We start from the raw sequence: 13,310 nt of genomic DNA on the forward strand, positions 1-13,310 counted from the left end.
TTCACGACATATGGCTGCTCTTGCCACTTGCTGCTTCTGAAGATCTGGATGTACTTTCACCAAGTTTCCTGTTGGGAGCCCAATGTGTGAGCATGTTTTTCTGTGAGTAGGGAAACTGAGGCCAAGGGAAACTTGTTTCTCATGAGGTTTGGGCTTGGGGTAACCCCCTTGTAAACCCCTAAGTCTTCTTTGGGGCAGGTGTTGTTATTGGGACCATTTATGAGACTGTTTATTTGCTCCTTTGACACAAAGGAGGCAGTGCAGATTGTCAGATAGTATCCCATTTACTTTTATTTTTATTTTTGATTTTTTTAAGACAGGGTTTCTCTGTGTAATAGCTCTGGCTGTCCTGGAACTCACTTTGTGGACCAGGCTGGCCTCGAACTCACAGAGATCCAACTGTTCTGCCTCCCAAATGCTGAGGTCAAAGGTGTGTGCCACCACTGCCTTGCTTGTATCCCATTGATAAATGAGGTCATCAGAGATAAGAGGACATGACACTTGAGTCCAGCCATTCCTGGTGATAGAACTGGTCCCCTGTGTCATCTCTGCACCTCACCTCCTCAGATGGAGGATGGGATCAAGTGAGTTATCTCTGCAATGTTGGGGCTTTGGAGTCAGCACAGGTCTGAGACAGAAGTCCTCCAGAGTGGGAAGTTGGGATCAGTGAGATCTACCATGGAGACAGGATCCAGCCATTGCTTTGCTTCTTACCTGGCTCCGCCTTTGTTCAGTTCATCAGAATTACAGCCCCTATGCTGCCTCAGTGTGCTGGGGGCAGGGCCTGGGCAATGACTTCACCTCCTGCATCTTGCCTGTGCTTGCTGCTCCAGACTCTGGCCTCCAGTGGGTTTTCTGAGCACTTAGATACTGGATTTCATCCCCTCCTCCTCCCATCCTTCCAAGCAGCTTTCCCCTCCCGATGGCGGGGTACTTCTTATTGTTCTTCCACTTCATCCATACCCTCTCTTTGCCCCAGTGGTGAGCACAGAGGAACAATGGCTTCTCTGCTTCAGTGGTTTGCTGCCTCCTGCTGCCCTGGCTGGGGTTTCCTGGGAATGCCTCCTCTCAACGACTCCGAGCATGTTTCTTAAGTGATGCTTATTGTTCGCTTCTGTGAAAGGCTTCAGCATGCTTTGTGTTCACAAACAGCTCCCATTTCCACCCTGGAAGAGCAGCTCCTCAGAGGCACATAATTCAGATATCATTTCTGCTTGGCTTTGGGTTTATCATGGGGTTCTGGGCAGGAGAAGGCAGCAGATTGCTCTTTGTCAGGCTCTGCCTGATGGGCTCTTTGAGAAACTTACGTTCATGGGATCATGAGGAGGAGGTAACTAAGAGTCTGCCAGGTGCAGGTGTCAAAACCAGCCGTAAGCACCCTGCAGTAGACCGTTAGAGACCGACAGAGTTGAAACCCAGAAGCTTGTCCGCAGGACCCTGCTGTCCAACGGTATTACCTGGAAGCTCTGGCCACATACTCGGGAATTGACGCCCAGACCCCACCACCCGTGATCCCGAGCCTTGGGACTCAAATGTTTCATCTTTCATTTGTTTCAGAGGCAGCAGCTGAAAGTCATCTCAAGCTACTGTCCACTGTGGCCCAGGCAGTAAAAGGACAGGGCACCATCTGCTGGGTGGACTGTGGGTATGTACTGGGGACCCAGGGCCCACGGGCTGGGGGCTCTGGTGGCTGGGGTGCAAGGGAGAGTATGATGGAGAGATCATTGAGGTGACACGGGGGTTTCTTGTACCTCACGGAGGAAAGGTTTGGCTCCCCATCCCTGTCTTACCATTCCCTGCCACCCCCTTTTCTCTCATTTTCCTAGAGCTTTCTCTTATGTCCTGTGTGTTACTTATTTATCTTCTCAGAGGGCGGTAGACAGAGGGCATCTTCCCTACTGGAAGAGAGGAGCCTTGATTCCAGGCAGTGGTGATTTTTTTTCAGGGCCACTCTCTTGGCTTGTGATGGGTCTGCAGACATGAGCCATGAGCTTTGCCCCCAATCTAGGCCCTTCTCACCCCTACAGCACAAACAGTGTCGTCAGCTGGTCACCGGACTAGACTGCCTGGGCCTGAGGCTGGCTCCGGGCTGTGCAGGTTAAGTGAGTTTGTGAGCCCTATGCCTGAGTCCTAAATGACTGATGGAAGTAGAGTGTTGGTACACACTGATTTGTAAGCTGCAGAGGGGAGAGAGAATAGCACAGGAGAGTCACGCATTGAGGTGTGTGCGTGGATGCATGTGTCTAGCTTCATACCTCTAGGTAATGCTGACACTGGCTGAGCAGAAACGACTGCTCACTGGGTCGCTACTGAGGTCTTAGCCACTGGTTAACTATAGTTTACAGTTGGGTTGACAGTACTCCCATCTTTCAGGTGCTTCTGTCACCTCCATTTTACCAGCAGTGCTCTTTGTAACTGGGCAAATGACAAAATCTTATCAGAGGAGACAGGACACTCTGTATCTGAAGATGACAGCAGTTCTGCCAAACTGCTGGAGCATCCTTAAGAGGTTCACGGGTGCCAGGAGTGAGCAGAAGGGCTTCGACGTAGTGGCTCTTCCCTCCAGCTGTACCCATCGGCTATTACCGAGCACTTACTCTGAGGGCTCCCAGATAAATAGTTGTGCCTTCCAGGAGCTCAGTGTGTGAGGAAGGAGCAGGCACACACACCAGGGCAGATGCTGCCAAGTGAGGCATGCTCTAAACAGGCTCCAGATCTAAGAGACAGTTCGTGTACACAGCCTGGAGAGGTCAAGAAAACTTTGCAGAGGCAGTGAAGTTCCAGGAGGGGGACGAAGACCTGAGATGGCCCTGCACTGCTCGTGCCCCGGATTTTCCTGCCTGAGCCCCCTGCGGCTTAGCTTCCAAGCACTGCCCATGAGGATGAGCTATGGAACCTCTAGAGCAGGATACCTGAGCTAGTGGAGCCTGGGGTCAATGGGTAAAGGGAGATTAGATTAGGGATTAGGACAAATTTACAGTCTTAGTGTCTGGGGCTAGCGCCAGTGGGAGAATCCTGTGACGTTAATATGCTAGAATTAAACTCCAGGCGGAGGTAGGTTAGAGCTTTGAAGAGGCACCTTGTTCAAGAGGCAGGACTGGTCCAATAGTGCCTCTCGGTTTATCAGATTTATCCTTGTAAGAGGAAGTACAGTCTCAAACGTTAAAGAGCTTTAGTGTAGTTTAGCCAAGTAGGTGGATTTGGGTCTGGGTTTAGGATTAAAGGCAAAATACTGCTGACTGATGGCTTCTGGTCCCTGTAAGCCACCTTGTGTGATAGATCTCAGGGACCACAAAGAGATCCCAAGAGATGAGCTGGCGTCTGCCTCTCATTCCTCTTCCTAGTCTTCAGAACATATCCTGTGAATGCTAAAGGCACTTAACCATGGGGACTCCATGGCATTCTAGAAATCAGCTTAGTTTCACATGCCGCCTGTCTGTGTCCCTGAGTTTGAGATCAGACCCTCACATTAGTGATGGGAGTGTGTGGAGTAGCTTTCTGGTACTGTCTGCAGAGGAAGGAGGAAGTGGCCTGGAACCAGTGTTGCTCTCTTCACCTCCTGCTAGGAAGCAGCAGATGGTCAGCTAGCCACCACACAGTAAGTTCTGCTAAGGTTCCATCTCAGTCTCCCCAGCTAGACTACTTCCTGCCATGCCGTCAGTAGATGGCAGCTGGAATGGGGGTGCTGTGGTTTTGCTGGGGTAACCAGGAGGGTCAGCAAGGACCAGGCCACTGAGCTTTTCCTCTTTAAAGGGAACAGGGAAAGAGAAGATGCTGCTATGGTGTTGGGACACCTTTGTAGGTGTGTGGAGTGACAGACACAGTCTGGGACATAGGAGGACTCCAGGCTGGAGGACCGGGCACTCCAGTTCCTAGCCCCGTGACTGAGGGGAGCCATTTAACCTAAGTCTGTTTCCTTATCTGCAAAACGTGAAAAGGCTGCATGTTCTGCCTTTTCCCAGTTTCTGTGGTGAAGAAGAGATAAGTGAAAGTTCTAGAACCGAAACACGGTTTAAATGTGAGGTGCTATTCTGTTACCATCATTTCCCACCTAGCTGGATGTGGGGGAAATGTACATTTGTTTGTTTGGTAAGTTTTTTTTTTCTTTTTTAAATGACCATCCTTGCTTTACTTGCTCTCAAGATGTGTGAAGCGAGCTCGACATGGTGGCACCCACCTGTAATCCCAGTACTCAGCAGGTTGAGGCAAGAGGAGTGTGTTAGAAGCCAGCCATGGCATGTAGTGGGTTTTGTACGGCTGCAGGGCAGGGGGCCTGGCTTTGAGTTTGTCCTGTGGGACGTTTGGCTAACCACCCGCTTTCTGGACCGCAGTCTGACATGTGTGACATGAGCAGCAGGACCTTCCAGATTGCTCCCATCCCTAAATGATCTGCTTCAGAGAATTCCCAAAGCTGCCAGCCTGCTGTGCTTAACTGTCTGGTGGGCATGTACCTTCCAGTGCTAGAGTCTGGTTTGTGGGGCTTCCCTGCAGTCTGGGGGTCCCCTCTCCTCCCTGACATGTTCCTTTCTCTTCCTTTGCAGTTTACTCCCAGAGAGGAGCCGAGTCTCAGCTACTGCAATTTGTTAGTCTTCTTCTCTCCTTTCTTCTTCCAAAGATGTCTCTAAGTTTTGTTTGGTTTTCTGGCTCTTTCCCTGTCTTTCCCATATGCACACCTGTTGATCGTCATGTGTCCGTCTATTGACTTTTTCCCCGAGTCCCTGGCTATCTCTTGAGCACATGGATTCTGTCTACGGAAGTTCCAGCTCTCCTTTCTCCCTCTCTCTCCCAGCTCCAACCTCTACAGCTACTTGGCAGACTGGGGGTGGCTATACACTGGGCCAAGTATGACGGTGTTGGTAGCTCCCTAGTGTGGCACTGAGATGGGCCTGTGTGGTACTGCCATCTAGGAGGTTGAACTAGAGCTAGCAACAGACACCAGGCCTGGTACACTAGTTCTGTGAGCAGAGCCTCCCCTCAGCTGCTGGCTGCTTGCTTTCCCTGGAGTGCAAGGCCACTGCCTAACCATATTCCCTTCCTTCCCTTTTCCCATCTGCTTGATTTCCCTGAAGCAGTAATGGCTCCCCAGATGCAAGATTAGGGGCCTGCCAGGACAGGTGTAAAGTATTTTGAGGTCTTATGTTTTCTTCTAAGAATTAATTTGAATTTTGCATTTCCTCCTTCTTGCCTAAGCAAGGCAAATGTTACTTCCCATGGGAGAAAATAGACTCCCCTAAGAAGTATCTTGCTTGTTCTGTGGCTTTAGATATCTTCTGGCATATGGCATGCATTTGGGGAATAAGTTCCAACTGAGAAACAAAGCCCTTAGACCAGTGGTTCTCAACCTTACTAATGCTGTGGCCCTTTAATACAGCTCCTTATGCTGGGGAGACCCCAACTGTTAAATTATTTTCGTTGCTACTTCACAACTATATTTTGCAACCGTTATGGATTATAATGTAAATATCCTGTGAAAGGGTCATTCAACCCCCAAAGGGGTTGTGACCTTCAAGTTGAGAACCGTTGCCTTAGATAGACGCTGGTCTGGACAGGCAGGTGGAGAAGGGGCCTTTTCCACCAGAGAGGAGAGGCCACAGGCCTCTTTCCAGGTCCTTACCGCAGTCTCCAACACATACCTCATCACCTACTTCAGAGGTAGGCACCAAGGAGACTAGCCAACCGGGCATCGTTCTGCTAGCATCCCTTCAAGGGTTAAGGTTGAACTTCTCCAGGGCTGCTCTCCAGCTGTCTCCTCATCATATAGTCCAGCCACACTCTGTCCTTGTTTGGCACCGAGCAGCCACTCTCATCCTGTCCTATGTTTTACAGCTCAGGCTTCCCTGAAGGTCCTACCTGCTGGTGGTGGCGCCAGGTCTGGAACCCATATACCAGCTGGCTGAGTAGCCGTCTAGGACAGGCTCAGGCTGCAGGTCTGGAAAGACCCAGTAGCTCCTCCTCTTAGCCTCCGCATCTTCTCCATCTTTCCTTACTCTCACTCCAGTCTCAGTCCTGGATCTGACTCCTCAGAGTTTAAGCACCTGTACCCCGCAGCAGCCACCCTAGACGAGCAACCTCGTCCCCACTTGTACCTGTCTCTTGGGGTGCGGGGTATGGGATGTGCAGAGGCCTCCGAGATCTTTCCCTCCTCGTTCTTTGTAGCGAAGGTGGAGGGGCAAATAAAGTAGAGGGGGGTGGTGTGTGGCCTTGACGCCTCCTGGAAGACTGGTGTGTACTTCCTGCCAGTCAGAGGAGAGCCTGGCTCTCTGGGACTTCTGGCAAAGCTCATTTCTCTGCCTTTGTCTCCTTTTCCCCTTGAGCCCCAGTCACGAGCTGCAGGAGGGAGGGAGACAGTGGATCAATTAATTGTTCTTAATCTCTCAACTCAGATCCTTTTAAGTGCTAAGGAGCATGGGTAATTTTCTTCCCTTCCTGAACTCTTACAACTTTGACTGTCTGAGCTGCACAATTAGTACCCGCGCACGTGCATACTTAGATACTCTAAGAGACAGGATTGTTGGGAGAGAGGGCAGAGAGCTGAGGGAGCCCCCTCGGGATTTGTCACCTGGCAGGATTCCAGGTGCCCAGGAAGCCAGAAGTTCAGGGCCTTGGCCTAGCAGTTCCAAGATAGCATCTTACATTCATCTCTCATTCATCCGCTAATTCACCTGTCCAGTCAAGTTATTTGAATGCCACTGTGTGCCAGCTGCTCTGGTGACCCTAAGGAGCAGCTGTGAATGAAGGCATGGCCTTGATTTCAGGGGGCAAGCTTTTCTGATGGGACGGAGCAGGCAGAGACAAGTGGAGAGAGACGGGGAGAAGGGAGGTTGGGAGAGATTTGATAGGAAGGGAGCCATATCTGGTTCCATCTCTGTGGCAGAGTGTGTAGGAGGCAGGGGAGAGTTGAGGACCTTAGGCAGTGTTATATAACCTGAGAAAGAGGGTTATATAGTCTGCAACAAGGAAGCCTGGGACAGAGATGGGCAAATTCCATCCCTGCAAGCTGGGCTAGGCCACAGAACCACCTCAAGGAAGAGACTAGGTGTTCCTGTGTTCCCGATTCCAGGTTCCACCACCCACATTGCTTCGTGTGGGACGTTTGCTGCTGAATGGGATCTGAGGCTTCGTCTCTGGGACTCTCCCATGGCTTAGGTTTTTGGCTGCCAGACTGGACAGGGCCTGGGAAGGTCACATGGCAGCCAAAGTTAAGTTCCTGCACCGATTGTTGTTGCTCTGGATGATGGGAAGGTGATCAGAGGATTCGCAGAACAGAGCAGAACACGGCAGGGTGGGTGAAGAAAGTGTCGGGGTTGGTCGTAAATATCCTGAGCATGGCCCTCTCTCCAGGGACTTAACTCAGGACAGGGAAGGGGGCCTCGTTGGCTGCTGTTTGGCACACAGGCCTCGGCAGTTCAGCTTCACAGTAGATTCCACAAAGGTAGGGGTAAACCCAGACCAAGACAGCTGCTGTCAGAAGAGCCATGTATGTGGCCGGCTCCAGGCTTTAGGGTGAGAGGGTTTAGGCTTGATGCTGTGCGTCATCTTCTGATGCCTTCTTCCAGCCTGTCCAGCTCACCTCTTTGTCCCAAACCCAGCTCATCTCTCTTAACACTCTGTTTCCTATCCTTTGCCATCTTCTGTCCCCCTGTGATGTCACTGCTCCCTGCCCTTCCTCCGTGTGTTCCTCATACCATTCTTGAGTCTCCACTGTTTGCTGTAGTTGGTTGTTTTTACTCTTAGGCTCTTTACTCTTTTGGGGTCCCGCCACCCAGCTCCTAAATAAATCACACACAGAGGCTTATTACTTATAAATGCCCGGCCTTAGCTTGGCTTGTTTATAGCCAGCTCTTCTTAAATTATCCCGGCTTCCTTTTGCCGCTGGGCTTTTCGCTTTTCTTCTGTGATCTTATTTTCACTCTTGCTCTGACTGGCTGGGTGGCTGGGTGGCTGGGTGGCCGGGTGGCCGGGTGGCTGGGTGGCTGGGTGGCCGGGTGGCTGGGTGGCTGGCCCCTTCTTTTCTCGCTCCTTGCTCTTTTGTCCCCTAGGTCTTCCTTTTCCAAGATTTTTCCTTCTGTTTAATTCTCTCCGCCTGCCAGGTCCACTTATCCTTTCTCCTGCCTCGCTATTGGTCGTTCAGCTCTTTATTAGATCATCAGGTGTTTAGACAGGCAAAGTAACATAGCTTCAGAGAGGTAAACAAATGCAACATAAAAAAATGCAACACATCTTTGCATCATTAAACAGACGTTCCACAGCATAAACAAAAGTAACACATCTCAAAATAATATCTCACAACAGTTTACAGTCCAGTGACTGGAAGAGGTAACGGCCACAAAGGTTGCCAAACATCTGGGACTATAGAGAGAGGGATGCCGGAGGCCTGGGTGAGGAGGGGCACAGTGCCATCTCCATCCACCTGCACTCTCTTCATTCATCCAGATGACTGGCCTTTCTTTCTTTCTTTCTTTCTTTCTTTCTTTCTTTCTTTCTTTCTTTCTTTCTTCCTTCCTTCCTTCCTTCCTTTCTTCTTTCTTTCTTTCTTGACAGGTTTCTTTTGTGTAGCCCTGCCTGTCCTGGAATTCATTCTTTAGACCACGCTGGCCTCAAACTTGTAGGTCCTGCCTCTGCTTCCTGAGTGCTGGGATTAAAGGTGTGTGCCACCACCACCCAGCCAGATATGTTCCCCCCCCCCCTGTTTTTTTTTTTTGTTTTTTTTTTTTTTTTTTTGAGACAGGGTTTCTCTGTGTAACAACCCTAACTGTCCGGAAACTAGCTCCTATAGACCAGGCTGGCCTTGAACTCACAGAGATAGAGATCCATCTGCCTCTGCCTCCCGAGAGTGCTGTGATTAAAGACATGTACCACCACCGCCGGGCTCCAGACATGTTTTCTTAATTTGAAAATCTCTCTCTTACATTGGTGCCTGCAGTTTTGTTTGTCTGCTGATGGTATTGCTTAGAGAATTGAGCTGGGGGGCGGGGGCTGAATGAGCCCATCTGCTCTGGAGCCCCATCCCAGCTGTGTGACGCTGGTGTCTGTATGTGGAGTGAGGTGTGCAGACAGGTGTGGGGGGGATAACTTCTCACAGCCGGCTGCCATACCTGTGTGACGCTGGTGTCTGTATGTGGAGTGAGGTGTGCAGAGGGGGTAACTTACCACAGGCAGCTGCCATAGCTGGCAGCACAGTTTCCCTGGAGACTGCTGCTGTGTGGCCAGGTATCATGGAGTGGCTGTCTGATGGCCAGAATGTTCTCACTGATCCCATTCAGACCTGGAGACATGGTCCTTACAGGACAGCCAGGATGCTGGGTCGGTGGATCAGCAGGCTGCCTTTGGCTGGTTCCTGGGTCAGAGTGCACAGGGAACAGTGAGAGTAGGGGGTCTCTAGGGGACTGAGACAGGGAGCTGAGGAAGAAGGACCTGTGCAGACCAGTACTCTCACTCCATAGGTCCCACAGCACAGTGGTTCTCAACCTGTGGGCCGTGACCCCTTTGGTGTTGAAGGATTCTTTCACAGGGGTTGCACATCAGATATTTACAAATGATTCAAAATGGTAGCAAAGTTACAATTATGAAGTAGCAATGGAAACAATCGTATGGTTGGGGGTAGGGGGTCACCACAACATGAAGAAGTGTATTAAAGGGTCTCAGTATTAGGAAGCTTGAGAACCACTGTCAACAGCACATAGCAGGTGCCTAGAAGTAGTGTTAGGATGCATTTACTCAGGTTCCCAAGAGTAGTTGTATAGGGGGTATGGACTAGGGCCTTTGTGTTTCTAATGAGTTCCTGGGAAATGCTGCTGTAAGCATCACACTTGGAGGTTTTACTGGCCCCTCTGGAAGGATACCACAGTTCAAGAGTTCAGGTCCTACACGGGTACTTTCTGAACAGTGATGGGGTACCTGACGGACAGGCCGTGCGTGCCAGGAGGATTCCTAGTATATTCCCCGACAAGGGAGAGAGAGGTTTCTCTAACCAAAGTGCTGCTCTTCTTCCTGGCTCTTTAACAAATCCCAGCTCTTCTCCAACATGGGCAGGGTATTTTCTTTTCCCAGGCAGATGGCCTGTAGCAGGTGGCACACATTCAGAGCCTCAGAAGCAGAATCTTGCTGTGGCGCCACTTCCCCAGATTCTGAAGCAGAAGGCCAGGCTGTTTTAAACTTCCCCAGGTGACAGGCCATGTTGTAGGGCGTTCACTCCCCTGCCCCCCATAGTGGTGAACTCCTAGGCTCAAGCGATTCTCCTGCTTCAGCTTCCTGAGCAACTGGGCCTATGGTCCCTGGCTTCAGTTTTATATTCATTACTATAGTGAGCTCCCCGCCCCCTCACTTTCCCAGCGCTTCACTTCCCCTGAGGTCTCTTCAGGCAGCACATGCTCTCCCCTCCTGCTTGTCCCTCCCCTGACCACCGCAGAGTACACACCCTGTCCGTTACTCTCCAGGTCCCCCAGAGCCACCGTCTTCATCTGCACCTGAGAATTCTAGGTCACCGGCCTTGTTTCTTAGATCTCCAGCAGATTCTGCTGTCAACACCTATGTGACGACTCTAGGTAACAAATGGTGCCCGACATTTCTGTCTTTCAGTGACGCAGAGAGTAGAAAATTGTGCAAGAAGATGAAAGTTGACCTCAGCCCAAAGGACAAGAAGATTGAATTATTCCATTACCAGTAAGTAACCCTGCACATTCCCAATTTCAGAGAAAGTGCTGAGAGTTTTATTGGTAGTATCAATGAACACCAGATTTCAGTTAGATTTAGTTTATTTCAGAATGATTTTTCCTCTGTATTTACCATTATTTATTAGAAAGACAGGAGGAAAGAGACATACATACAGACAGACACACATGCACACACACACACACAGAGTTATGAACAGTGTCTGTTAGCTGAAGCATATTAAAGTTAACACCTTTTCCTTATTTGACAGGGATGGTGCATTTCACATGGAATATGACCGAGCTGTGACGCTGAAGGTGAATTTGCCTCTCTCCCTCTCTGTGGGGTGGAGCCTGAGTGGACACCAGAAGCTTGGCAGGTCTCACTGAAAGGAGAAAGGGCAGGTTGCACAAGGGCCCCTCCTGACCACCCGAGGGTCCTTATCATTAATTTTGATGTCAGCAGAGGATCTAGCCAGGTTTATAGCTGTTGACACAGGGGACACCCCGGCCCTATCAGTGAATGCCTAGGACTCACCTATTGAGGCAGGTGATATCGTGACCCCTCCCCGCTCCAGAGGTCATGGTCTCCTTTTGCTCTGGCTTCAAAACAATCTCCTCATCAGTCGGGGTACCCACAGGGGCCATCTGTAGACTGAAGGTCATGAACTGCCCGGTGTTTGGGTAAGCATGGTAAGCGTGGGGGCAGATCGGCAGCTTCAAGCTGATGTGGCTCCTTCCAGGTGAGATGTAGATATCACCAAGTGTCCCTGCTACTATCCAATCTATAAGTAGGTGGAAAGCCTATATAAAGATAAATGCGGTCCTGAGCCTTCAGGGGCCGCCTGGCTTTCACAGAGGAGCTGCCTTTCCACGGCCCTCAGCTCTCCTTCAACTTAAGCATCTTCTGCCTCCCGCCAGCATCACGCTCTGGTCCAGGGCCATTACCTTCCTTGGCCATGTATTTCATCTGGTTCTAACCTGAGCTGAACTCAGGCAAGGTTCTTCTCTGAGCACCTGTATTTCCTGCTCCCCATCCCGTTTATTTGCTTTACCACACAGGAGAATGCGCCTAGGGCCTCATGTCTGATCGGCAGGTGCTCTACCACTGTGCTACATCCTCTGCCCTGTCTCACTTTCTCCATCCCTTTGCAGTTGTTCCTGTCTGTTCAGCTGTGTGTATAGCTGTCAGTGCTCAGCTCCCTTTGCCCTTCTCACAGGTCATTCCTTATTTACCCAAACCTCTGTATTGAAGTTGCTACAGCTGTACCCTCCATGGCATTGGATCTTGACATTCCTAATGTTACGACCCTGAATACAATTCCTCATGTTGTGATGACCCTCAACCATAAAATTAGATTTGTTGCTACTTTGTAACTGTAACTTTGCTATTGTAATGAATGGTGATGTAAATGTCTGATAATGCAGGATATCTGATATGTGACCCCCAAAGGGATCACGACCCACAGGTTCTGCTTTATGGGCTCTCTGCTTATTTCTATACTCTCTTAACACCTATTTTGAAGTTTGGAGATTTATTTCCAACTAGAGTTGCTTGGCCTTCTGTGTTCTGTGTTGTGACATCGACTAATGTCCTTGGAGAGAGACCACATGTTCTCCGGGAGCAAAATGTGATTGGGAAGCAGGATGGGTGAATTGTTTACATATCGATGAAGGATTGGCTGGTTTGTGATTGGACCTCTGGAAGGTCTGCCCTGGAGTCATTGAGCAGGAATAGTGCTGCCCAGAAAGAACTCTGTGTCAGGGAGGCAGCCAGAAGCCCAAGGACAGGCTGGTGAAAGGGGCAGAGTGGTCTCTGTCACACTCCTGTATGTATCTCTTTCTGCATCAAACAATGGGTCAGGAGGAGCATTGGCCAGGGTCTTTGGTTTCAGAATGGGCAGCCACAATGGTAGGATCTCCAAACTCGGAGGGTCAAGAGAGAGTAGGGCAGAGGAAGGCATAACATTTCTCTTGGTTATTTGGATACTGAGCATCCAGCTAATGATGCTCCAGGAACTGAGTGGGCTCCCAGGTGCCGATTCCCATGATGTCTCGTTAAAAGTTGGAAAGAACCGGTGGGTGGTGTTGAGCATTAGTTAAATGAAAATGACACCCACACAAACAGCAGGATTCTAACACGACTGTTTTAATTGTTTCTTTTTTGTTTTGTTTGTTTTTGTTTTCTCTGGATTCTGGGTAGAGGTGAGATGAGCAGATTGTGGGAACTCTGAAGCTCAGCTCATGCTGAGTCTGGAGGCAGGACTCCCCCCAAGTCCTCTGAAGCAGTAACTGCGGACCAGTCCTATGTTCCTGACCCCCCTGACTACTGAATTAGGGACCAAATAGTGTGTATGCACATAGCAAGGTGGTCCAGACTTTCCCAACTAGAGTCTTAATTTTGTGTGCTCTAGATTGAGAACACCATACTAGGTATTTGTGGAATAGCAGGCAGGTGGGCACCCACTAGCATCTGTTTCCTGTGTTAGATGGGATGCTGCCTCTGTGGCTGTGGTAAGTATAAGCTCCGGAAAGGCACCGTCTGGTCCGTGCCGTTTGACGTATGTTGTCCTGATGAAGTGTTGACAAGCGATCAAGGAAGGGTAGGTCTAACTTTTGCAAAGTGGCTGTCCTTCCCTTGCTAGGAGGGACTTCACCATT

General features: G+C 50.0%; 1 protein-coding gene across 3 annotated transcripts in view; it reads left to right on the forward strand.

The window, feature by feature from the left end:
• Positions 1–13,310, forward strand: part of Pdia5 (protein disulfide isomerase family A member 5) — an 89,128-nt gene that overhangs the window by 23,229 nt on the left and 52,589 nt on the right. For all 3 annotated transcript variants that reach the window (XM_038344974.2, XM_038344976.2, XM_038344975.2), the window contains exons 3-5: positions 1,558–1,645; positions 10,579–10,662; positions 10,922–10,967. In XM_038344974.2, coding sequence (XP_038200902.1) covers positions 1,558–1,645; positions 10,579–10,662; positions 10,922–10,967 — 218 coding nt within the window. The remainder of the gene's footprint in view (positions 1–1,557; positions 1,646–10,578; positions 10,663–10,921; positions 10,968–13,310) is intronic.

The sequence above is a fragment of the Arvicola amphibius genome, chromosome 10 (assembly GCF_903992535.2).
Source record: "Arvicola amphibius chromosome 10, mArvAmp1.2, whole genome shotgun sequence".
Lineage (NCBI taxonomy): Eukaryota > Metazoa > Chordata > Mammalia > Rodentia > Cricetidae > Arvicola > Arvicola amphibius.